Raw genomic sequence first — 26612 nt, forward strand, 5'->3', positions numbered from 1 at the left:
TGAAAGCAAAGTTTGATGATGCAACATTTCATGAGCAACAGATTTGCTTACTATAATAACCTGTTCTGTGCTGAGTTTTGAGGTGTTGTTTGTGTTGCTTAATGAACAAACCTATAGGCCTTACTAGGGTAAGGCTTAATGAGAATAATTTATGCAAATATGTGGACTTACAGTGGAGATTTGAAGTGACTAACACTTGTCTGGCCAGAGTAGAGATAATTAGATTTTTATAGAGCACCTACAGAAGGCAAGATGTCAGATGAAGTGAACTATGCACTGTGTTCAGGTCATTTTCAGTTTTGGCTTAATTGGTAACCTGCACCTGATGACCCACAAAGCAGCACGGCCATGTCCTTGGCAAGCCTGACAAGCTCTCCTCTTAGCCCCGTAGCTTTTTCCCAAAGTCAAATTTTCCCAAAGGGTTTAGGACTCACTCTTGTTTTCCTGAAAAATGACCGATGGTCAAGAGCTTTGGGCACTGACCAATGGAATGAGATCAAAGAGGTGGCGTGTGGCCAAAATTAGTTTTCTATGCAGAGTGGCTCAGACATTTGGACAAGAGAGTAGAACTGCTACTCCTTCATGTTGAGAGGGGTCAGTTAAAAGGAGTGTTTCAGCACTTGGATATCTCCCTGTGGCGATATACTAGGTGGTCCAGAGAGGAGACCAAGGGGCAGACCCAGGACATGCTGGAGAAATTACATGTCCAATCTGGCCTGGGAATGCCTCACAGTCAACCAGGAAGAGCTAGAGGACAAATGGATGGATATTTTGGTCCAAACTGACAGCACATTGTATGTCAACTTATATAGCTGCCTGCCTTTATGAATGATCATGACATTACTAATTTGAGTCTGAAGAGACGTTATAATGTGTAGGTCCAGCTTACAAATGTGATCCCTTGCAATCTTGGCTGCGGATGTAGCAAGGGAGGGTAAAATAAATGAGGCAGAATGACTCCCACTCTTTGTCTTCACTTGCTCTCTGTTCCTCCCCAGGCCAGTGACTCTCCTGACTCATCCAGAGAGGAATGGAGAGAGGCCAGAAGGGAAGGGGGCAGAAAAGGAGACAAGCAGTGAGAAATAGATAAAGAGAGAAGGACAAAGAGGAAGAGTTTGTCAGCTAACTCAGAGGCCTGTGGACTGGCTGTCTGAATTGGCTGCCCTCTCTGTCCATTAGACTGTATGAATACTGGCTGTGGCTCTGCACTGGCTTCTGTCCTGCATTGGCCTGCCTTTATTCACTCTACAGTAAGACCCAGTTGGCCACTACAGCAAGATCATTTCCCTCCTGTTTTGGATGAATTTGGAAATAGATGGAGACAATTGAGTATTTGCTGATGATGATGTGCTCTTGCTCTCTCTCTGAATATGTTCACGCTTTTGGTATCGTTGTGGCTGCAGCTGCGTCGTACCCAGGGATACACATGGAAACAGTGGTGGGATTAGAAAGGATCTGTTATGATTAGGAAGCATCTATGATCACACAGTATAGTATCAGTGAGCTTGTTAGGAGCTGATAACAATCATGGCCAATCACATCAGCTCCTCTCTTCTCTTTAAAAGCAGTGCTTTCTGCACTATTATGTGGTCTCTTCATGCTTTTACATCACTGCATAAACTGACAGTTCCCACAATGACCTTGTTTACAATCCAAAAATAATTGTAGTTCTGTTAATAACAAATTCTTGTTTTGAGACACATCATGACACCAAAATAGTGAAGATTAAAAATAATGAGAACAGAGCCCACTTTTCAAGAGACAGACAGAACTTCAATGCACTTGTTTCTTTTTTTTTTATTCTCTGCTTCTCTGGCTTCAGCTCTGCATGCATGCTCCTCAAAACAATTTCCAGCTTTATTTCCTCTTCTCTCTTTCTCTCTCTCTCTCTCCTCCTCTCAGCAGCCACCTGCGCCTCCTACAACTTCTCCTTCCTCAGTCCGCAGGGCCTCAACTTCTCCTCTTCTCAGAGCTCAGCTCCCTTTTGGTCAGGTACTCTCTTACTTTTCTTGCTGCTATTGTCTTCCTGCACCCCGTCGCCTCTAATTTCATAATAAGCCTCTGCGCGCTCAACCTCATTACTTCTTCTCTGTGGCGCTCTTTTCTTTAATGAGAGCATTTCAGTTCTTCCCAGGATGACATTCCCTCATTAAATCAAGAAAAGAAAACCAATTTCCTCCCATGATGAAAGAACTTGTCCTTTCCCATCATGCTCATTTGTCATTGTGTGACTATATTGTGTCATGCTGAACACTAAACTGGCCATCTTTCTTCTGCTCCATCTTCACAATTAATTATTACCACTATGTCCAATATGACCTTTCCCCTCTCAGCCACCTCCCTCATGCATAGATATGATTATTCATCACCAATACTAGTGTTTAATAACTCAAACGATAGTGTAACATATAAAGTTGTCTGTGAAATGAACTGTTACTTTGTTATGAATGGACTGAGCTCCCATTGTTCCCATTTTCACAGTGTTTACTCCTCGGGTGGTCAGTACAGCAGTGGCCAGGTATAACTTTGCAGCGCGAGACATGAGAGAGCTGTCACTGCGAGAAGGAGACATTGTCAAAATCTACAGCAAGATCGGGGGAGACCAGGGCTGGTGGAAAGGAGAGGCCAATGGACGAGTGAGTAAACCCTGACAGTCTGTTCACTCATGGAGAGTAAAACTGATCGGGGTAGTAACAGACCCAGACTGAAAAACACACATAGAAAAATGTTTGGTACAGTAATCTTTGTAGATTTGTACAGTTTGATTTACAATTATAAACAGATCTTGCCGTTGCTTCATGAGGTTAGGGATGTGCATAAGGCTAAACCACGTGCCTCCGGAGGCACCGGAGTGCCTGAATTAAACAATTAAACCATTAATATTAAAAGCACTCCTAAAGAAGGTAGTTTAAAAGTAAAAGCCTGGCTGCTGGGAAATGTGCCAGTTTAATAGGTGGGCAGTAAAACTGGATGTGATGTCAGCTTTTTATTCAAGAGATGTTCTCTATTAGGTCATAAATTGGTGTTAATGTGTTGCTATTGAGCCAGAGTGAGGGAATCCACTTAACTGTTGCATAGCTGAACTGGGCTGTACTCTGGCTTTTTAGATACTGTAGCTGCCCAATTGTGGCTGCATTATAATAGCATGTTACCTCGATGGAAGTGAGGTTTTGACTTGGTAGTGTCACCTTTGTCACATGGAGACCAGGTCTTATCAATTGTCAGATCAAACCACCTAAGTGCCTGCTCTAAATACATTACAATCAGAATGTTATCAGATTAACTGGACCACTTCAGGGAGTGGTCTGGATGGCTCGGATCCCAGGCAGGTGGAAATGCTGTACAGTCTGGCCACATTATTAGAAAAAATCACCTACAGTCGAAAAGTCACCCACAGTCGAGCTACAGAGGAGTCCCTCCCTTGCAGAGTAAAAATAAGAGGCACCCATACTGTAGAGCAGCATCACTTCCCTTGATGTCCATTCGATCGTCCTCCCTAATTTGCACATTTGGATCCAATCACAATGTGGTGAAAAAAACATTTTTTTAAAACATCTTATTAATATCAGACATAAATGCAAAGGCCCATGATCAGACGTCATTATCCACATATCGTATGCAGATCCCACCAGGTGTAAATGGGGTTCTTTTACATTTGGCTCTTTGATTACTTGAGCTTCGACTGTTAGTTCTGGACTCACTTTACTACCCCAACAAGTAGGAAAAGTCGTTGCCTAGCAACAGCTGAAGTAGTGCTTGGAGTAGCCTTCAAGTATTTTTTTTAGAACAAGGATGAGGCTGCTCCATCTGAGCTGTGCAGTTATCTGTAAATGATGCACATCCTCCGGCCAATCAGAGCCCACTATTCTGAGTGGCCTTAGTCTAATGTATTCATGCACAAACAGTGAAGTTACCAAATGTCAAGCTGGATGTAAAAAAAAGATGTTTTACTGGAAGCTTGGTCAACATCTCTTGTTTATATTTGCTAATATATAAGAGTTGACGTCTCTGATAATTACTGTTGTGTGTTTCAGATTGGATGGTTTCCCTCGACCTATGTGGATGAAGAAGGAGTACAGTAAAGCTTGGATGTTGCCGACCTGGCTCCCTTTAAATCAGGAACCATCTTCTATCTACTGTTCTCAGAGAAAATCACTCACACTCTCCAGGAAAAAAAAAAAAAAAAACTTTTTTGTTGTTGTTTTTGCCCAGATAGTCATTTTTTCCAGCAAGCGTTGCTCTTTCTTCAATTATGCATCAGCTTTGCTTTTGTTTGTATTTTTTTGCAGGATGTCCTGTTTAATTTCTGTACAGGAAAGAAGAAAAAAAAAAAACTGTTGCTGTGTGCCAGCCTCTGTGTGCTCTGCAGAGGCTTTACTGAACACAGCAGAAAGTGACTGTGGATAGCTTTACTTTGAGAAGGCTCCCCTTTGTTGCAGGTCTATGCGAGGTGAAATAATTGTACAGTATAGATAATTTATTGAATAGAGATTATTATCATTACTAATGATTATTGTGGGAAAGTTGATTTTAGCAAAGAATCAGACGAGATAAACTAAATTAAGGAGGAAAAAAAAAAAAGACAGATGCTCAGTTTTCATGTCGAGAGATTTTGCCTTAGTTGTCATGGTGATGCCTTGTGGGCTGACACCAGCGGAGGGAATCGACTTTGTTGACTGGTTTTACTTCTCATGTATGCATGTGCCCATGTGTGGCCCACACAAACACACACAAACACACACACACACCAATGTACAGTACGGTGCCTTTGAAGAATGGTCGTTGCTTACTGAACCTCAACATCAGCCAGTAAAGAACATTGCCATCCCCGAAAAGACCGTTCGTCCACATCTGGAGGACGTCGCTAAAGAAGGGGAAATGCACTTTGACAACACAGTGAGATCGGCTCGCAAGATGTTGAAGCATTTAACTCATCCCAACTGGACTCACAGAGACAGATTGTGAGAAACGGAGGGTTTTTATAGCCAACAACAATCAAGTACACAGTTCACATCAGTCTTGACATCACGAGTCTATGGGTGCAATTAGCTTGGATGCGAAAGGGAAACATCAAGACATTCCACTCGACAACCACTTCACACTTTTAAATCTTGGTGTTCATTGTTTTATTGTTTGACTTTCCTTTTCTTTTTTTTGCACACAATCAAGATTAAGTTTTGAGAACTGGACCAACAATTTTTTTTATTGTTTGAAGCCAAATTCAGCCATGTTTTAATGTCTGCATGGATCGATTGTTACTGTATGATTTTTTTTTTTTGTACCTTGCCTTATTTTTACAGATGATCAGGTGACAGGATTTTTTTTTCTGTTTTTGTTTTTCTCCTTAATGTTAATCATTTTTCATGCGTGAAATCCATTTTGGTGCTGTGCAGACTGGTGAAAATTAAAGTGTCTGAAGATTTTTTTAATCTGAAGGAATACTTTGTGTGCTAACTAACATGAATCCATGAGAGGAGCCCTTAATCATTTTGTGATTTTCTAGGGGTGCAGTGCTGAGTGTTTCCATTTACTTCCAGTGATTTTCTAGTGCCATAAATACAAAGTGTGTTGGCGTACAGCTTTCATCTGTTTTTTTTTTTTTAGCATAAATGTACCAGACAATTTTCTAATTCTAATTATTAAGATATTTATTGACCGTGTTAGCTCAGCTTTCTTTTAAAAGGGTAATTCAGAATGTTTACATTAAATTTGATATACAGTACTATTTCTGTTCTCTGGCCTTACAGTACCTTTAACCTTTTTTATATTCCACCAACACAGTTCAGTATTGATTTATATCTCACACTCGATTGTCTCTTCAGACGTTTGAAAATTTTACAGAAGAAAAAATAAAACATGCTTTACCAAAAAATGGAAATTATGTAAAGTAGCTGTTTTTTATAAAATGAGGACTGTCTACTTGCTGCAAATGGGTCAAAAAGTAAGTCAGTTATCAACACAATTTGAACTTCAAGTGTTCAAACACCCCACTGAGAAGTAAAGTGCAAACACTGAGCACATCAGCTCTGGCTGGTTCACAAAGACTGATGGAGCAGAAGATGCTGATATGTTTAGTTTCTAAACTTTTGACTGTCTGTGATGTGTGTTATTGCAAAGGCAGACCGCCCCGAAAAACACAAAGTCCTACCACTGTGTAAGGAGGACACGCAGTAGGCCTCCATGTTGTCTTGTCGAGTGAGGAGGGGGAGGGTTTGGGGGGGGTGGGGGGGGGTGGGGAGGGGTATAGTCGTTTATGTAGTGGACAAAAACCCATTGCATGTGGCTATTGATATTTCAACTCCTGTCAGTACATCCTCGAAAAAATATGTACTTAATCGTGTACACTTTTTTTGAATGGTTGAGTATTTCCAAATGAGGTCTATCATGAAATAAATATTTCTCTTTTGGTTTAAATTGAGCTTGAATCGTTTTGAATTTTGACTTTTGAATGTTTCATTACAAATAAAAAAAACCCTCCCAAAATCCAGAAAACAGTTAATTTCAGTTTGTAGGTAAAGATGAGAATAAGAACTTCTAGAATAAAGTCTTACTGTCATAATGTTTTCTTTATATGTGTGTGTGTACATATATATACATATATATATATATATATATATATATATATATGTGTGTGTGTGTGTGTGTGTATGTATATGTATATGTATGTATGTATGTATATGTATGTATATATGTATATGTATATATATATATATGTATATATATATATGTAATAGATATAGCAACAAACTGAAGATTAACTTCTTTACTGAAAGTGACATTAACCTGCTTGTTGAATGAACGATGATATGGCCTACATTATCTAATTATAAAAGAAGAAAACTTCTTATGTGACTAACCTAATTAAGTTGAACAGTGTTATAAAACCGTCACACTGCACAGCTTTGAATTCAGTTAATTAAACCATGCAAGACTCTCGCTGTTCTATATTTACTGTTTCAAGTGTCCAGGCTGTCTTTAAGCTTCTATTCAAACATTACAGTGAGAGCTAAATGCCTCTCAGGTCAGCTCTGTGGCTGATTGTCACACTGCGTATCCGTACTTGCTGTCATATTCCACTGGTGTGTATTTAACCGGTGTGTGTCCATGGCTGTTAGTGGAGGGAGTGTGTATGCGTCCGTCATCCAAACAGCCCACCTCCGCCCCAACCACCTGACAGTAAGTCACCTGTGGGTGCTGACTGGCACTCCGGCTCGTACGACGACTGACAGGGCGGCTCTCAGGAGGCGGAACATCCTCCCTGTTTGATGTCAGAGCAGAACAGAGAGAGAGAAAAACAACAGTCAGAGGATTTTACTGCCCTGACAATTATTGAAGTTCAGTTATTTGAGTTCAGACAGGAGGCACTTGATTCATTCCAGGGTACAACGGCTTAAACGGCAACTGAAGCAGATGAGTTTATGGACTGAGCTTTTACAGTATGATGAAATGTAAAACTTATTTATGGTGCTTTAGAGTACATCTGTATTGACTGTAATAGACATTTTATCCAAACTGGCTCAGTTCTCACTAATTATTATTGTTTAGTCTGTAAAATGTACTAAATAGTGAACAAAGTCAATCACAATTTCTCAAGGTGATGTCTTTGAAAACTGTTTAAAGAAGCTCATTTTACAATGATGTGAAACAGAGAAAGACACGAAATTATTACATTTGAGAAGTTGGAGAATGCAAATGTTTGGCATGTTTCCTGATTAATTTTCTTTTGAATAACTTACAGATAAATGAAGCTGCTGTTATTTCTGATAGATAACTGAAGATGTGTGCTTCTGTTATCACTGAGTGTGCTGAAGTTACAGTTGTTTTGGTTGCCTTTTGTGAGCTTGTATCCATATTTACCACAGTTGATATAGAGTATTTACGTAAAGTGAAATAATGCTGCCATGTAGGTGAAGAGCATAAATCTTTGTTGTCTTTGCCTATTTTGAGGATCTTCCCCAGAGGGCCTACTCTCACTGAGACCCTTCTTTCACTGCTTCTACTCTACTGACGGATAAAATTCACTCTGGTGCTGCTTTCAACCAGCAAACACCGACAAGAAGCATACAGTACAATCTTCCCTCGTCAACACCGCTGCCAACATGCAAGCTTAGACGCTACTTTGCATTCTTCATTTATGTAACTTTGCTGTACCAGCTGGGATCTGCTCATCTGTCAAAGAAAACAGCTGCACACTTTATCAACTTTGGCATTCTGTGCTCCTGTGGAGGCCAAGAACTCAGATTTTTGCTGGTAAAGGGAATAAATTTGCTTTTGTTAAGCTGAAATGGGAAATGATGTCTGAAATCTCTGGGGCCATGATTCTTCTTGTGTGTGTGTGTGTGTGTGTGTGTGTTGCAATAGAACCAGACAGAACTAGTGTGAACCAGCCTCTGTACACACCAAAAACAATATATCAAATTAAATGCCAATTAAGAATCTGATTTTAGGGCATTTTCTCAGTTATTTTGTTCTGCCAGTGAAGTTATTTTTATCTTTTTCACATGAGTTTCTTCTGAAAACAATTAACACACAAAGTGAACTGCAAGTCTTTTCATTGGCTTCATAGTGAATTTAATTGTTGATTAATTTGCATCTTGGTAGTTTGTTATCACAAAGAAAGGTTTTGAAAATAACTACAGTATGTGTGAAACATTTCCCACTCTGCTTCTGGAATGATTGTAAAATCTATCCACTATCCCTGTGGTTTGTGCTTTCATTATTATTTCTTTAGAACTGCTTAAATGAATATTTTATATTGGCAATGGATCAAATTACTAATGTGGAAGTTGTAGCTCATAGTGACCTACAGCCATTATCACCTGACAGTTCCCCCTCAGCTCTATGAAGCTTTGTAGTGTCTTTCAGCTCATTATTTTAGTTTTACGTCCTGCAACCTTACTGTTTTGGTTCAGTCTCACAGCAGCTATTAGCCGATGAACTAGTAGCAGCTAAAGAGCCACATATCTCCCTCAGGAGTTGGTGGAGACCAAATCAGAGCTGAAAGTAAGTACATGTTAGTACGACTCCACATGAATGCAAATATCTGCTTGTTTCCACTGCGCCTGAGTGGTTAAAAAAAAGCCAAACAGTCAATGCAGGTTTTACATAAGCTACGGCCCTCTTAACTCCAAATTCACACATCGACATCAAATCTACACCAACTTCAACATCTGTTACCACGTTACTGTCCCCACCAGCTGTTCAGTCAGCAGCACAGCTGGTGATCAGAGTTGGTGTGATTGTTATATTTGAATAAATGGAAATGTATCTTTTCTGTGAGATGGATAAGTGACGGACATCAAAAACACTTCATTGACGGTTGACATTGACATTTAGTGTTCATATTTGCAGTGTTTCAGTGTTGATGCAGAGTTGGAGTCTTATTTTTCTAACTGTGTTTAAATATTTTTTAAGATGCAGAGGATACAGTACTTGAACTAATTTGATACTCTGCATGACTCATCTCTGAATATTCCCCCCCCCCCCCCCCCCACCCCCCCATCAAGCTGCAGTGTTTACTCTTTACCTTGAACAGTCTTTTAAATGAAAGATGTGAGAGGAAGTATTGTTGTCATGGGTCATGGCTCAGATGATTGCTGCTTTGTCATCTCTTTCCTGTGAGCTTTTCTTTACAATGCCATGTTCATGTGAATAGAGTTGAAACCCTGTACGTCACAAATACGGAGAAGGTTGTGTCACAATTGTGACTTGGAGTGCTTCTCTGTCTCCTGTACACAACACTGTCCTTCCACTGCTCCCATTTCAATGTCTACTTTGAAAAATGTGTTGGCTGTTTTCAACTTTATTTGAGTCACAACTCAAGAATTTTTGAGGAGACTCTGTTCATTAACAAAAGGACAAAATCCTCTCACAGAGATGTCAGGATGGGAGGTCAGCTGCAGAACATCGCCCCTGGAGCAGCTCAGCATTCTGCATCCTGCTCACCGATTCACATCATCTGCTAATCGAGTAAAAAGAGCCTAAAGCAGGTCCTTTTGTTTCAGGCACACTGTCCTACGCTGCCCTTGTCAACTAGTTTGCACTGTTCCAAAGCAGGAGAGGAGCCTCAAGTAATATCAGCTCAAAAATGAGTGAAAATGTGAAAATCAGATGTAGAGTTTTGTTCTAAATACAATGTAAAACATTTACAAAATCATAAGAATATACTTACAAAAACATAGAAGTTGCTACTTGATATTATTCATGGCATGTCTCATTAACCTACCATTGTTACATATTTATTTACCAGTATTGCTCAGCTTGATGTCATAACTATAAAAACTAAAGACAGATAAGTGGGTGTGAGTTTCCCCAACCCTGTGAGGGTGGTGTTTGACACCATCTGTTGTTATGAATATTATGTACCACACTGAGTTGTAGTTATGTGGTTCTATCTTTCAAGGGCAAACACTTCTGTAATCATTGTTTGCCAACAAACAGAACACGATGCTGACTAACTGTTTATAAGAGATCTGCAGTGTGTCCAGTGTTAACCCTGACCTTTAGAACTTGAACCCTTACAAGCAATTTATTACAGCATTGAAATTGTATTCTTTTCCTGGTATTTTTGGGCTATTTTTCTCTTTGTATGTGTTTTTAAATGTTAATGCATCTCCCTCCTTTACATAAAGCACTCTGACTTGCCTCTGTATTTGAAGGCTGCTTTACTTTGTTGTGCCATAAAGAATAGTTGAGTTTTACTGAATATGATGGTTTTGATGACATTGACTGACCCTTCCTTTAAGCCACTTCATATATATGTATATTTAGATATGGAATCTATTGATCTCCATGATTATATTCTGAGAGGTATGTCACATTAGCAGGTGGCCTTGAGTGAGATTGAAATGCATTCATTAAACGGTTTCTTTTCATAAAAGCCTACATATATATTCACATGGCAGAGGGCAAACTGTCCTGTTCAGTTCAAATGAATATTAAAATAAATTGCGCTAGAGAGGAAAAAAAAATGAATCACACAAGTGAAAAGACAAATTGTCATTTATGTAACTGTGCTAGATCTTCCTCCTGCAATATAAACACACTGTATGTGTGGTAACAGAACAGTTGTGTTTAGCCTCTACTATTTGGGGATTTAAACATTTTCTCTGCGGCTAAAGCTTTGATATTTGCTCAGATTTGTGCATGCCAGGATTCAGAGTGGGATCATTTGAACTGTTGTTTTGAACTTGTGCAGTAGTGTCTATGAAGGGCAGAGTTTGAACACCAAAACTGACTATTTGTTCTAATATATGATTCATTTCTACCCTGAGAGTGTTTATACTATAATAATAACTTGGCTTTTTGAGTCTTGTTCACTATGTCAATGCATATTTCCACAACAATATTATCAGATATTCATGTGCTGTCATTTTCTTTCTATGGTTTGAACTCAGAGGAATTCTAAACTTAGGGCTTGTTATAAAAGGAGCTGAATGTCACACAGAGATGCTTTATTTACATTTGTGCAAAGGCAATAACAATAATATTATAAGAATGTAATTATGTGTGCTCAGCTAGGAGGGAAGTTTCAACATAGGGTTTTATTACGTACCCATAACTTTAAAGTAAAGAGATAGTGAAGGACCCCACATGAGTGTCTCCTCTGCTCATCACTCCTTTTTTTATGTTATTGGTTTTGGGTAAAATTTCCAACCATTTTCACCATGTATCATGAAGGTATTGGTAAAGTTTAGCATCTAACACAGAACATTCTTATACAACATACTGTATATACTGTATGTATGTACTGTATCCTGAAGAAAAGAGAGTTTAAAGACATATATAAGTGGAGCATGGTGATGCAGATATACAGAGAGGTGGCACTGGTATGTACTGAAAATTGAATATAGAATTAAAATGACTGGATATTTAGTATTTGTAGCAATGAAGGTACTAATGTTATAGAGGAATTTTTGAAATGAGTAGTCACTTTCTGGTGTGGTTCTAAGATTTAATCAAACTGTATATTAATGTTGCGATTCTAAGACTAGAACACCCAAGAGTGTTTGTTGACACTAGAGAGCCTCTCATATATCTAGCTCTAAAGAAAGAGGGAAAAGATCAAGTAGAAGAAAGAGTTGGTAACTTTTAATGAATCCTACTCGCAGCCTTTCAGACGAAGCAGACAGCAGGACTGAGGTTATTTATAACGTCAGCCGTTATATTCGCATCGATTTACCTGAAGAAGATCAGCTATATCCTGATTTGTTTGTTCCTGCACTGGTGTTTATGTATGTATACATACACATGGAGAAATTAAATTCATAATGTTTGATAAGCCTAAAAAAATATATATAGTCTGTATTTATGTTGTATTTACATATTTTTATCCTGATTTTAATTAAAGTCTGGTACTTTGTTTCTATTCTTATCTGAATAGCTTTGATGTGTGTTGTTTTATATCTTGTAATACACATTTAACAATTGCTTCATTGTCTTTTGAAGTTTGGTTTTTTTGTCGTCATGTTTTTGATGTCTGTTCTCACTTGTCTGTTTCTTTCTTTTTTTTTTTTAATGTTGTGCATTGTGGATCCAAAAGCAAAGTTTCTGACTCGTACCTGTTAGGAAATTGTCATATGAATAAATGCTTTTATTATCAGTAAAATGTGCAGCTGTAAAAGTCTGTATAAATGTACAGAATATGTGTTTTGTCTAAATGCATATAATGGAGTGTAAAGCTGATGTAAACACTAACAGAGGCAGAAGTTTTGTACTCAGGGGACATTTTGGTGATAAATGAGGGCTGGAGAAACTTCACAGGAATTATATGTGGTTTTATTTCCCTCCCTGCAGCAGCTCATTGAAGCTGCCACTGCCTTTAAGTCTGCCCTGCTGTCTCTCAGGGCTGCAGTACAGTACCTGATTTCATTGGAGAACTCCTTCTCATAGCGACGTCTGTTGCTCAACTTCCAGTAAATAACCCCGATGAAGACCAGCAGGATGAAGATGAGGAGCAGGGAACCCACAGTGGTGCCAACTATCACCGCCGCTCTGTTTGGAGCTGGAAAATCAGTATGAATAACAAGGAATTATTCTGTCAGAAGCTCTGCGGCAGAAAAGAACAAAGTGTAAAGAATCCATTAATGATACTGCATCATTCTTATTGTCTGGGGTTGTGGTTTATGACCTTTTTTGGTTTGTGACCCTTAAAAGTGAAATGACACAACACCTCATTAAAGGTTGCATCATCGTTGCTCATTGAAAATCATATATCTCCAAAATTTCAACTTTTCATGGAATAAGAACAACAGCTGTGTAATTAAGATTCATCACAGTGCAGTTTCAACAATTCGATGAGTTTTATAGATTTTTTTTGTTTTGTTTTTCTGCCTAAGATGTATAATGAGAAATGTCTGAACCCATGAAAAAGGATTTAACCCTTCAGTTTACTTGAAAACCAAAGGGCCTATAGCCATCTAATTATCCAATATTTTGAAAGAAAAATATCTTTTTGTTCTATAATATCTCGTAAATCATCTTGCTAACCCTTTTGGGAGGCTCCTGAGCCTCAGGTTTAAAACCTCAGGGGGCGGTTTCACAAAGATATTGTAGACAAACTCAGAACTAAGAGCCATGTTTCCATGGTAACAATCAGTGGCACCACATTACTAAAAAAAAAGAAAAGAAGGAAAAAAGAGGAAAACATTGTTTAGAATCTCTGGTTTGTTAGCCATACTCTGGAAAAAGCAATAACGAGGGAAAGAGTTTCAGAGTCTGCAGTAACCCTTGAAAATCCACAACAGTGAAGACACTGAGCTCTCCGTCTCTGAGTGACAGTTAGTAGGAGTACTGAGGCCTGCTACATTTAGAGGCCACAGCATCTCAGCTCTGCTACAGCTCTGATTGAAATGAGATTTTATGCTATGAGATGTTTTTGTATTGTTACGCTCTTTGCTGAATTTTACCAGTTAAAAGTCTTGTAATTGTGTCAGTCGACCATGTTTTCAGCTTGAAAAAAAATCTTAATTTACCCAGAATACATGGCAAATTAGTCTTCCTTAAGATAGTCAAGAACTAGACAGCTTTGTAGATATTATGAATTTAGACTGAAGTCTGACTATTTGATCTAAGCCATAGTCAAAGTCTATCTTCGTGAAGCCAGACGGTTTAGGATAGCACCCGACACTTGAACTGAACATGACTGATTTTCTTCCTCAAGCCAAACATCTGAGCACCGAGACTGGAAGCTATGAACTCAACTTGATGTAAGACTGGGGTCTGCTCCACAGATCATGAGTCACACCAAGACAAACTCATTTTATGGATCCATACAATTCAGAGTGCTTGTCTGAGTCTAAACCAAGAGATGATTTATTCCATAATGGTATGAATGTACTCCCTACTGGTGCTGTCACAGTCAGCTGATTCATTCCCTGTGAGACAGCTTTGGTACTCCTCCTGGTTTCTGCCTTGTTCAAAGGTCTTACATGGAACTTTCTCATTTAAGGGAATGTCTGTATTTCCTTTAAAGTACAGTCATGGTTCTCTTTACATTTTTACACTATGCCAACTAAATAAATGTGATCTGATGTTTTTAATCAGTCCATTTATTTAAAGTTATTAAGGATCCAAATGAGGAATTTAGACGTGTTCCTATTACTGTTGAAAAACAAGGCAGCAGAATAATTTCAGGATTACTCATGAGTGTTGTTTGTGTGAGAAATGGAATAGTGTCAGAGTCAGCGACAGGAAGTCAGGGACGGCTAGAAATGTTTTGTTCTTTGTGAGTAAAGTGATTTCTTGCCACTGACTGCCCTGTGCGAGAGAAGTGGAGCAATGAGGAAATCTTGGCACAACAGTAAAGGGAGGAGACTTAAGAGGATGAGATCTGGGTCTTTTCATGATCGCATGTGTGCGTCATGTGAGATGTTTGTGAACAGAGGCATTCTGTGTGAGGGTGTATTCCCTTACGCTTGTTTGCTTTCAGGTTGATCCTGCAGTGCTCGGTTCCAACAGCATTGTTCACCTCACAAAGGTAGATTCCTGCAAAGCTCTGCGAGTGGTTGCTGATTTTCAGCTCCCCAGTCGCTACATCTGAGAGAACACACACACACACACACACACACACAGATTAACACATGCAGTGCAGTCTGTGCATTAAGGGAGGTAAAATGAAGACATCAGATAGGGATGCTAGGTGGTAGAATAACTCAACTGACACATACTTTAGGCTGACACATTTTCACTGAAAATATCAAGATATGTTTTTAAAAACAGATCAATCATTATGTCTGCATGCAGCCCGAACCTGTTGAGTTTCCTGCTGCAAGAGGACACTAATCAATGCAGCTTACATTAACAATTTGGAGAACAACTCTGAAAATGCTCCATGTTATAATGAATGAAAAGACACGAGAGTTCTCTAAGTAGAAAAGAAACACACAAGGTGCTGCATATTGTATGTTCTTCCAAATTTTAATTGGTTTCATATTATTTTAATAATGAGAATAAATTCCTTGTTCTCATGAAATAAAAATAAAAAAACAAGTACATTCTGTACATTCAAAAATAAAAGGGTGTTCACTGAGTTTTGTTCACACAGCAAATACATACTACAGTACCACCCATTCTCATCCACCAGCCCACCATCCCAATACACAAACACACACACACACACACACACACCCCTACACACACACACACTCTCTCTCTTTGATCTGTAGTAGCATCGTGACGTCAGCAGAGGTCAGACTTACTCTGTGTGGCTACAGCGGGGATGGGGCCTGCACTTTCTCTCCTCCACATGTATTTTAAGGGAGTGGAGCCTTTTGCAGACTTGCAGTGCAGAGACAGAGCCTCGCCGACCAGCTCCCCTCCCTCCACCCAGCACTTAGGCACAGACGGCTTCGCTGAAATCATACAGACAAATGATAATTTCCCGCTGCCACTTCCATTCTATTTCTAGAAAAACGGTATGGCGTCATAGCCGTGGGATGAAATGGGGAGACCCACTTTGATTCAGGCTTTAATGACACAGATTCACACCATATTGATGGGGTCATAGCAACGATTTGATGCATTTTATTATCAAAAGGAATCCTATGAGACATAAAAAATATCTTTTATGAGTTAGAAAAAAGTCATGCCTTCACTACACATTATAAACATATATTTTAACATCTAAATCTACATGTATCTACATGAAAAGGTTGAAACAAACAAATACTGCCTTGTTTTGAAAAGGTGAAAGAGGGCAAATTGGGGGCACTTAAGAAGAGATCAACTGAATTACATGATACTCATAGAGAAAAGACCTGAGGCTCGTTTCAATCACAACATTTCACACATTTAAATGTATTCTTCTCAATTCACACGATAAAAAAGGGATACAAAGAAATCAGTGCATTCATTGCTTCATCTGTTTTCTAAAGCCCTTATCCACCTCTGGATCTTACAGAGAACCTGATCTATGAAATGACTTGTTGACTCTCAGGACTGACTGTGTTGCTGTCAGAATGAAAACAGCCCAAGGCTTTCTATTGATATGCGAGGCTTTACTACTGATATTATCTAACAAGCTACTAGTTTCCATCAAGGGAGAAGTGATTTCATCTGATACAGCTTTTATACCAAGATGGGTGTTATGAGTCAGTATGAGAGTATAAAGACCTGAGAGATACTTTAGGTTAGTTAAAGTTTCTCCATAGACGATGCAAAACAAAGGCATCCATTGATTAAAAATCTGTTTAAGCAATTTAATGAATTATTAAACAAGCTCCTGAAGTCTAGACTTCCAACACTGGACATCTGAATGTTGCTTGTACATAATGGTGGAATAACCCAGGCTGAGCTAGATGCAGGGGCACTGGTCTGAGGATGTTATTTCTGGACATAGTTGGTCAGATTAGAGTGTTCCAGTAATTTTAAAACAAAAATATATAATATGAGGGTAAAATCTACATTATTATGTAAATTAAACAAGTAATCATATGTGTCCACATAATTTCCTTCACAGGATAAAAGAGTTTTCATAGATCAGATTTAATGGGAAATGTATGATTACTGTGAAAATGTGATACTTGTTATTTAGTGGTTTGTTTCCTCCTTTTATTTCTTCTCAGATTCAGGCTCTGGTTGTGAAAATAACTCAGTTGTTTTAGGCATTACTTGTAATTCTTGACACTGTTTATGGTCCAAGCTGGCCTATATAAGAGGAACTTATGAAGCAAAACTGAAAAATGAAATGTTGTTGGCTTAGCAGTGCTTTCAGGTTTTTAAGAAGGACATTTACACTACCGGCATGTAGTACTGCATCTTTTGTTAACCTAAGTAACATCAAATGAAAAATGTATGACAATGTATTCCATTCTTCTGATTTAGCATCCACAAGGTTCCTGTAGGAGGTTTTTGAAACTGGGCCGATTATTTGCTCAAACATGAAACATCTTTGTGAGAGCTTATTTGATATAATATCCAGATTTAAAATCATGATAAATTGAACTGCCAATGTGGAGACTCTCCTCCTCCACAGTTACTGCTCACAATAACAAAATGAGTTGGACTAGAATCAAGTAAATTACTTTAACCCTCTGGCAAATTTTAAGACTGAATACACTGACAAATGGTCTTTAGTGAATGTCACACTGCCTTTGTTTTCAATCATCATCAACCTCTCAGTCTGTATCTATACAACGTCATCTTCCCTCAGTTAGTTTAGTTGTTCCTAATGGTCAGTTTTGTGACCACACTTAATCTCTGTTCAGGACACCTTTACTGTTTGTTTTGTCAACAGATGAAGCAAACTGTGTTAATCTACTGATGAAGACTGTGACATGCTGTTAAAAGCTCTAGTAAATACCCTTGATTTAAGATTTCTTGATTGAACTATGTACATTTTGACTCTACAACAGTAAATGGGGGGGAATGGTAAAAAAATGAGTTGTTTTTGTGATGTGTTGCTCCAAGGAGTAAAAATGATTATTCTATTTCAATTTAAATGGCTTCAGTATTAGAGAAAATTGTGCAGCTGAACTGAATTTGGGGAGCTTCATCTCATTAAATAAAGACTTTGTTCTTTGACAGAATGAAACCTGACTGGTAAAAGCCTTTCATAACAGAAGATACTGAGAAAGCCATTATCTAAGTTCTCACTGACATCCACACAGACTATGGAATCGTTGTGGTAATGTTGTTGTAGTCTTAAGGGATAACAGTGTGCCTGACAGCAGGCAACTTGAAATTTGCTTTGTGGTACATTGAAAGTGTAATGCAAACTGGCATGTGACAAGTCAAATACACATCCCAAAATGTTAAAAGTAAACACGTGAAGATGCCTCTCTCGCTAAACAATGTTGTAGTATTCCATGGTGATGGATATAAATAATGAAGCCAGGTGACATGTGTTAACCCCAGCATGCAACCCAATGCCTGATCTTACCCATTACCACCAGTGACACCTTTCGCATGTCCACTCCAGGTGATTTCTTCACTTTACACTGATAGGTAGCGCTATGAGCAGGTGTCAGCAGAGCAATTGAGAGCGAAGCATCACCCAGGGAGGGGTCAGGAGCAGCAAAGCTGATCCCATTTACAAGTGCATGGTTACCATGGACATATTTAGTGCCGCTGGAATAAGACATGAGCTGATGGAAAACAAAATATAAGTTTCACAAATCAACAAGTGACACTGAATAACACTTTTAATTAATGTTAACACATTTAAGCTACAATATTCAAATTTCCCCATTAAATGATTTGGCTGGTGATTTTATATATTTATTCTTACTGTCAACAAACCTGATATGCAGAGTCGAACCAACAATGAACTCATCCTAATTACAAGTATTGCGTGTGTATCCAAAGTCTGACATGTTGTATTCCTTTCTGCTGTAAACTCTAATGTTGTCCAAACACTATTAAAAACAGGTCAGTGAGCCACACTGCTGCACTGGGTGATATGTTCCTTCGTCCCTGATGACAGTGATTACCGTAGCTTGTTTAGAAAAGGCTCCAAAGGGTGAAAACAGCGATATGATACAGTAGTAACCCTTAGGAGAGAGGTTCTTAGTAACACTTATGCTAGCTTGTTGTGCTACATAACACAACCTCTTGCATCCTCCCATTGCTTCTTCTGAACAATTTGATGTTAGCAGACATATTGCCTTAATTCCTCCTTTTAGGGAGAGTGAGGTGGATTCGTACTTTAATGCTTTTGAATGCATTGCTGCAACTTTAAGGTGTTGTGTGGAGCTTGGTCCTGCAGTGTAAATTGATGGGGAAAGCCCACCAAGTGTGTTCAAGTTTGTCCATTGAAGAGACTTTGGATTATGACGTGGTGAAAGCTACAGTTTTGCCTGCCTATGAACTAGTTCCTGAGGAATAGAGACAGAGCTTGATGCGTCATACTCTGAAAACCACTGGAGGGGAAACTATCAGCGCCATAACATGCAACCGAGGGCTGAAACACTTACAAGTGAAGAGGTGACAAGGAGGCACCTTCACTCAATATAAAGTCAATGGAGAGCAACAAATTGTTATTGACAAAAGTTTAGTTCATGTGAAAAGCTGCCAACCAAAGCTATGGTGCAAGAGAGAAAATTATCTTGTTTGATAAGTGGTGCACAGGAAGCAAAGTGTTAAACTTTCCACAACTTTGTGAATTGATTTTGTTAGAAGGGTTCAAAAAATATCTGCCAGAGAAAATTGTTGTCCATTTGAACGAACTGAAAGTGGACTATTTGTCTAAAGCTGCTGTGCTTGGGGATGAATTTGTTTTGACGAATCGAGTTGTTTTTACCTCTGTGCGCTGTGAAAATACACAGTCTGCCAGTTTGGAAAGAAACTCTAAATTGTCACTTGAAAGTTCACGCCACGCTAATCCTGTTTCCTCTGAAAGCTGTGAATGTTTTTACTGCCATGAAACAGGACATATCAGTGTCCCTTGTCCTGTTTTCCAAAAGAAAGAGGGAATTAGGAGTTCAACAAGCCCAAAAGGTGTTAGTTTTGTTCAGTCTGTTCCTGTTTTGCCAACTCCTGAAACTTCCAGCTCTGATAAGTCTCTGATAAGAGTTACTGGCCTTTCATTTTACAAGGCTCTGTCTCTCTGTCAGGGGAGGAAAAAGATCAGGTACCAATCATTATTTTGCACAACACACGAGCTGATTTTGAGTGTGTTGCCTTTTTCCCAAGACTGAGTGTTTTGAGAGCTCCTTTGCACACAGTTTTTCTGTGCTCTCCGCTTGTATTTGTATTGAAACGCCCGTCACTGATTCTAGTGTTTCTGCTCCCACTGCTGTCAGATCACCCTCTGTGTTTCCTACCTGTGTTGTTATGTGCGCACAAACGTGTTAAATCTGTGATGTAGTGGATTTGTCTGATTCGTTCCTGTTCTCTGCAGATAAGGTCCTGAAAAACCAGGACAGGAAGTGTGGTACTGCTAATTTGTAACCTGCTGAAGCTAACCTGTCTTTTGTGGTTGATAGGGTTGAATTTATCCAAGGGCAGCGAATTGACCAAACTCAGACAAAGAAAGTCCCTATATCTACAGCACTGATGTAAGATGTATAAATGTGTAATTGGTATCCTCACTCATCTGGAGATCCAGGTTGGAATTAATTTCAACAAGTTGTGCCTCAGAAATTTCACCTTCAAGTCCTTAGCCTTGCCCATGATAATTTTTCCTGGTAATTTAGGAATAAAAAACACGTACTGCCGCATCTTGCATTATTTCTTCTAGCCAGTTTTAAAAGCTGATGTGATCAAAGTAATGCCGTTCTTGCCATATCTGTCAGGTCAGTGGCAAGCCAAACCAGGTTATTTCTCCCGCTCTATTGCAACCAATTCCAGTGATAGGGGAACCCTCTGAACACATAATATTTGATTGTATTTGTCCGCTCCCAAATACAGAATCAGGACACCAGTATCTGTTGACCTTTATGTGCGCAGCCACACGTTACCCTGAAACTGTTCCATTACGCATGCTCAAGGCCAAAGCCATTCTGAAAAGCCTTGTGAACTTCTCCACTTTTAGGTTACTCAAATCCATTCAGAAAGACCAAGGTTCCAATTTCATATCAAAACTCTTTGCCAAACTCATAGCCTCAATATGGCTAAAATACAAAAAATCCAGCAGTCCCAAGACCCACTTGAAGTCCATGTTGAGGAAATACTGTCTTGAGTCAGAAAATGAGTGGGATGAGGGGTTACCAGAGAATGTGTGCAGGAATCCACAGGTTTCAGCCCCGCAGAGTTAGTGTTTGGTCATTCTGACTCTTCTAGTCCCAGACAGATTGTCATAAATTATGTGAGCTCTTTTAGAGAGCAGCACCCTTTCTTCATTGCAGAAAAACATGAAAAAGAAATTTGACAAAAAGTCCCTGAGGAGAAATTTCCAAGTCGGTGTTAAAGTTTGGGCTCTCTTTCCAACCCTTGGTTCTTCCCTTCAGGTAAAGGTTTGTGGTCCCTATGAAGGGGGAAAAAATTGAGTGGAAATGTGTTGTATGTACCCGTAATCATAAGAGAAAGTCCCCTATGTGTCACATTAATATGTTAAAGCCATATGTCATTCGTGATGTTGACACAGTTTCCTTGTTGTCTACTGTGCCCTCTGTTGTGCAAGTTACTCCCTCTCAGGTCAACAGTGCATCAACACCTTATCGTCTCAAAAACTCTGAAATTCTGAAAGATTTAAGATCCTATTTACATCGTTTGGATAATTCAGCTTGGGAAGATGTGATTTGTTTGATCTAAAACAACCTCCCTCTGTTTTCAGACACTCCGTTCTGCACAACTGTTCTCTCCCATGACATCGATGTTGACATCCCCTGATTTAACAGCATGCTTTACCATGTTAATCCTGCTAAATGTGCTTTGCTCCAGCAGGAGGTCACCTATCTTTTGGAAAATGGTTTAGCTGTCCCCAGCTCCAGCGTGTGGAGTTCTCCATGTCTGCTTGTGCCCAAACCTGATAAAACTCCACATTTTTGCACTGATTTCCAAAAAGTAAATGGAGTCACAAAAGCTGATTCCTATCCTCCGCCCCGAATGGTGGACTGTGTGGACAGGATTCGTTCAGCTGAAGTAATCACCAAACTTGACCTTTTAAAGGGGTATTAGCAAGTCCCTTTAACTCCCCGTGCATCAGAGATGTCTGCCGTTGTCTCCCTGAACCACTTTTTACAGTATACAGTCATGCCATTTTGTCTCAGAAATGCACGTGCTACTCTCCAAAGCCTAATGCACATAGTCATAGCCGGTATAAAAAACTGTGAGGCTTACCTCAGTGACATTGTGGCATACTAAGCACCTGTTCTTAGCACATTAAAACACTACGTCATTTTCCAAAGACTAAAACAAGCATCTTTCATTTTGAATCTGGCCCAATGTGATTTTGGTAAAGCCACTGTGACTTATTTGGGAAAACAAGTGGGCCAGACTTAAGTGTGCTCGCTCACTGCAAAAATCCAAGCCATCCTCGGTTATCCCATGCCTCAAACCAGACATGAGCTCTGCCATTTCTTGAGAATAGCTGGCTACTATCATAGCTTCTGCAGAAAATGTTTTTGCTCCCCTCACAAGTTTAACTAGTGCCAGTAAAACCGTTGCTTGGTCACCTGCCTGCCACACTTTTGAGTCTGCTAAAGCTTTTCTCTGCAGCACACCAGGCCTTGAAGCCCCTGACTTTGTGCATCCCTTTAAGCTTGAGATGGATGCCAGTACTAGTGGGGCTGGTGTCCTGTCGCTGCAGGAGGATGAGCAGGGCATTGATCACCCAGTTTGCTACTTAAAAAAGTTCAGTAAACAACAGGTAAAATACAGCACCACTGAACAACAAGCCCTCTCCCTGCTGCTTGCTGCCCTTTGCTGTGTTCACTGATCACAACCTGTTTGTTATTTTGGCCCGAATGCATAACTCCAACCAGACACTCATGCGGTGGTTGTTGCTCATGCAAGACTTTAATTTAGAGATCTGTCACAAAAAAGGTTCAGTAAATGTGTTGGCTGATGTACTCTCTTGTCTTTCTTCCTGTTCCTAATGATTAAACATTAGGGGGGAAGTGTTTGATTTTTAGGAAGGGGGTGTTACGGCCCTGGCTGTTTTTCAAATTTCTGTGTAGTTTTTCTCCTGTGTTTTGTGTGATTGTGTTTGTTTGAGAGTGTGTGATCTGTTCCTGCAGGGATATTTGAGTGTGACTTCTGGGTGTCTCCATCTTCATCATCCAACCCCCCTAGACTGACGTAACAAGCCTTTTCTAAACAAGCTACGGTACCCGCTATCTCCAGGGACGAAGGAACATGTCACCCAGTGTAGCAGTGTGGCTCACTGACGTGTTTTTAATGGGTTTTGGAGAATGGAGCTCTACAGCAAAGAGTAATACGATATATCAGGCTTTGGATACACACACACAATACTTGTAAGCAGAATGAGTTCATTGTTGGTTTGGCTCTGCACATGAGATTTGTTGACAATAAGAAAATAGAAAATTGCTAGCCAAATCCTTTAAAATTGAATCAAATGACTTAAAGTGATGTGAAAGGGGTTCCTCACAGTGATCAACCCACTGAGAAATACCACCAATCATGGAGCTCTATGGAACCTTTTACCCTCTTTTACCCTCTTGTTTTGGTTTTACAGCACATTTACTGTCTGTCTCCTTATTCTCATCAACCTTGTTTCTAGCACCAAGAGGAAACTGTTTTCACAAACAAGCTCTGATAAAACCACTGTGCACTACCTGCTCAGCACCAAACAGCAGACAGGCAGACGTTAGTGACTAGCTGGTGAACAGAGTGGAGCATCTGGCAGTAAAGAACTGGATATTTTTCAGTTAGTTGGGTCTAAACCAGGGGAAGAAAGCTGAATGCTGGACTGATAGACACATGATCCCAAATGAATGCTAATGCTGTTTTCTCTTATCAGGATGATAATGATTCTGTTTCCATGACAACTTTATAGTGTGATAATATGTAAAGGCTGTGTGTCCATCAGCTTGTTTTAAGTTCCCTTGCTCTTTAGTGGCATAAAATTGATTAGGGCAGCTTTAAGTTTGCAGTGGATAAATATTTAGATTAATTTAGAATAGAGAGCTGGTGCTGTTAAAGTGTTCAATTTGCACACAAACCAATTATCTGGACTGGTCACTTGTCTGGAGCAGCACATACTGGACCTGCTCAATCCTTATATTGACTGTGATAAAATGCCTGCTGCCTACGGGCAGAGATGGAGAGAAAAACATCCTTCCAAGTCTCCAACACTAATGACTTGTTTAATTTAAATGGCAAATGGGATAAACAACTAATTCCTGTGAAATTAAAAAGGTGATAGGAGTTCATCCACACTCCAGTCTCCTGGCATGAATTCTGATGTTGAGGCGCAAGCACATCACATGAGGTTAATAGTTTGAAAAGAGGTGTGAAATCTGAATCGAGTAGATATTTTGAAGATGCCGTTCCTGTCATTATGACTCCTGTCATGAGACTAAGGTTGTATTATGGTTTCTAACCTTAATTATGACCTAACTGTGCTTTGAATCCTAATTAGTTCAGATATGGTGGAGATGTTGAAGTGGAACTGTTTAATTTTGCATGTCTGTAACTTACAAATGATTTCCAAAAAGTTTCCTGGAAAGAACTATGTAATTTGGCACTAATTTCAGGGGAAATGGAGACAAAACTCAATTGTTATAGTATTTATAGTATTATTTGCACCCCTCTAATTCTGTTTCTTACCATTTGATCTTTCTGCGTGGTGTCTGGACTGACCACAGACCATTCGATGTCAAGTTCTCCGGTGTCTAAAGGGCTCAGTGTGTAACTGCAGTCCAAAGTCACACTCTCCCCCTCGGCCTTCTGGATGGTCTGCGGGCCTGTGGATGTCACCTGCACCGCTTGCGTCCAATTGAATTCTTCAGAAATTAAGACAAGTCTTAAAATTAAATACAGACACATATTAGCTGTTTCTTAATACTGGTTTTCATGCACACAGTTGTATGGGGGGTATATTTGATAGTGACTCAAATTCTCTTCTTAAAGGAGGTGTGAAAGCAACAAAAACATGACTTTCATTAAGAGCTATTTAAGACTAATTTTATATTGTACTTACAATAAAAAAAGCTTAATAAGCAGCACAAGAAAATAAGTAGAATTCGAAGTCGACTATGTATATAACTCTAAAAATAAATCTACACAGCTTTTTTTTTCTTCCACAAGGTCAAGGGAAACTGACCCCATGAAGTGGGAGTTCAATGAACGACATATTTGCCTGATTCAGTTTGGACAATAGAGACATACACACACAAACACACACACACAAAGCCTTTTCCATTAAAGTTTGTTTTCCTATTGTTTACTTTTCAAAAGTAGATACAAGTGCACAAATAATAAGAAAGTTGGAATTCAGATGTATGTGGCCAAATGGAAATATCAATAAATAGTTCTGCCCATTCAAGGATTCAAGTGTTTAGTTTTAGAGGAACTGTACAGTATATCAAAGTATAACAATTGTAAATTGAAAGGCAATTTGTGTATTTATTCCAGTGATCTTATTCCAGATGATACATATCTATATTAATGCACTTGAAAATAAATTATAATTTAAAATAATAATCTTAAACTATATTAATAACTTAATAAGTATATCAATAACTAGATTTCAATTGTATATTGAGATTCACAACTCAGTCTCTTAAGATCCACACTAAAAAATAAACAAAAAAACACTTCAGCTCAAATCCCTAGAGCATTAGGGAACCAGCAGTCATCTGGAGGCATAATCTAAAAGCCTGATTGGACAGACACTGAGTGCCATGGTAACACATGAGGAAGCTTACACCAGAGGCCTACAGCTTAGCAGTATTCAACAGAGACAACACATGAAAGTCTCAATGATAATTTCACATTTCACACTTCATGAAATACAGTTACTGGATAATACAGGGTGACATCACTGTATCTGTAGGTGTGCTTGCATTCTCATGTGTTCGTATTCTTACCTGTGCTCAAGAGACTTGCAGTGCATAACAAGAACAAAGACAACCATGGCGGGCAGAGAGTTGACCTCAAACGACTGCAGAACATAGTGGTCCTGTTTAACATCAAATCATTAAGACCAAGTGGTAAAAATGATTATAACAATTAGAGAGTACACTTACTTTTCATAGATAATATACTGTATGTAAAATTAGATACAATTATTTTTTTTCTCGACTATTCAAAGATAGTTTATCTTGTAGTCAAATTTAGTAGAAATAATTAATTCAATTTATTTATATTGCTATTACCTGAGTGCAGATACTTCATCCAAACGTATGGCCGTGGAATAGAAAGGATCAAGCAGCAGTGTGCTACCTGGTGCTCTTGCTTTACAGTGAGCTCCTCCTTTACTTTCTCCTCATTATCATAATGTCCTCTGATTGGATGTTTTCTCCACTTGTTTTACCCGTTTAACAAGATTATAAACAGGTATTGCTATTCAGCTGTTAACATTGCTTTGAACGTCTTCTAACTTTCTGAATGCATGAAATCTGTAATGATCACAACAACCACAATAAAATGAAACAAAAATATGTAAAATAAGTTTATAATCAAATTACATGAAACCCATGAAAATCTGCTTGAGGAAATCGGTGCCCTGGCAGCTGCACAACAACACATTACAATCCTTTGGTAAACAA

At 39.0% G+C, this 26612-nt stretch overlaps 2 protein-coding genes across 9 annotated transcripts in view; one reads left to right on the top strand and one right to left on the bottom strand.

Moving 5' to 3' along the window:
• vav2 (vav 2 guanine nucleotide exchange factor) overlaps positions 1 to 5429 on the top strand; it is a 179853-nt gene extending 174424 nt beyond the window's left edge. For 6 of the 8 annotated variants that reach the window (XM_044333364.1, XM_044333366.1, XM_044333361.1 and 3 more), the window contains 3 exons: positions 1903 to 1992; positions 2482 to 2636; positions 4035 to 5429. In XM_044333364.1, coding sequence (XP_044189299.1) covers positions 1903 to 1992; positions 2482 to 2636; positions 4035 to 4082 — 293 coding nt within the window. In that variant the 3' untranslated portion in view covers positions 4083 to 5429. The remainder of the gene's footprint in view (positions 1 to 1902; positions 1993 to 2481; positions 2637 to 4034) is intronic. The other 2 variants (XM_044333368.1, XM_044333369.1) reach the window with 1 other exon arrangement.
• A 1612-nt stretch (positions 5430 to 7041) lies between these two features.
• vsig8a (V-set and immunoglobulin domain containing 8a) lies at positions 7042 to 26016 on the bottom strand. The gene is made up of 7 exons (XM_044334576.1): positions 25932 to 26016; positions 24670 to 24845; positions 18380 to 18584; positions 15699 to 15851; positions 14914 to 15036; positions 12862 to 13003; positions 7042 to 7258 (listed from the first exon to the last, which is right to left on the bottom strand). Exons 1-7 carry the CDS (start codon positions 26014 to 26016, stop codon positions 7042 to 7044), a joined length of 1101 nt encoding a protein of 366 aa, XP_044190511.1.
• Between the last annotated feature and the right edge of the window lie 596 nt (positions 26017 to 26612).

Source organism: Thunnus albacares, chromosome 18 (genome assembly GCF_914725855.1).
Source record: "Thunnus albacares chromosome 18, fThuAlb1.1, whole genome shotgun sequence".
Lineage (NCBI taxonomy): Eukaryota > Metazoa > Chordata > Actinopteri > Scombriformes > Scombridae > Thunnus > Thunnus albacares.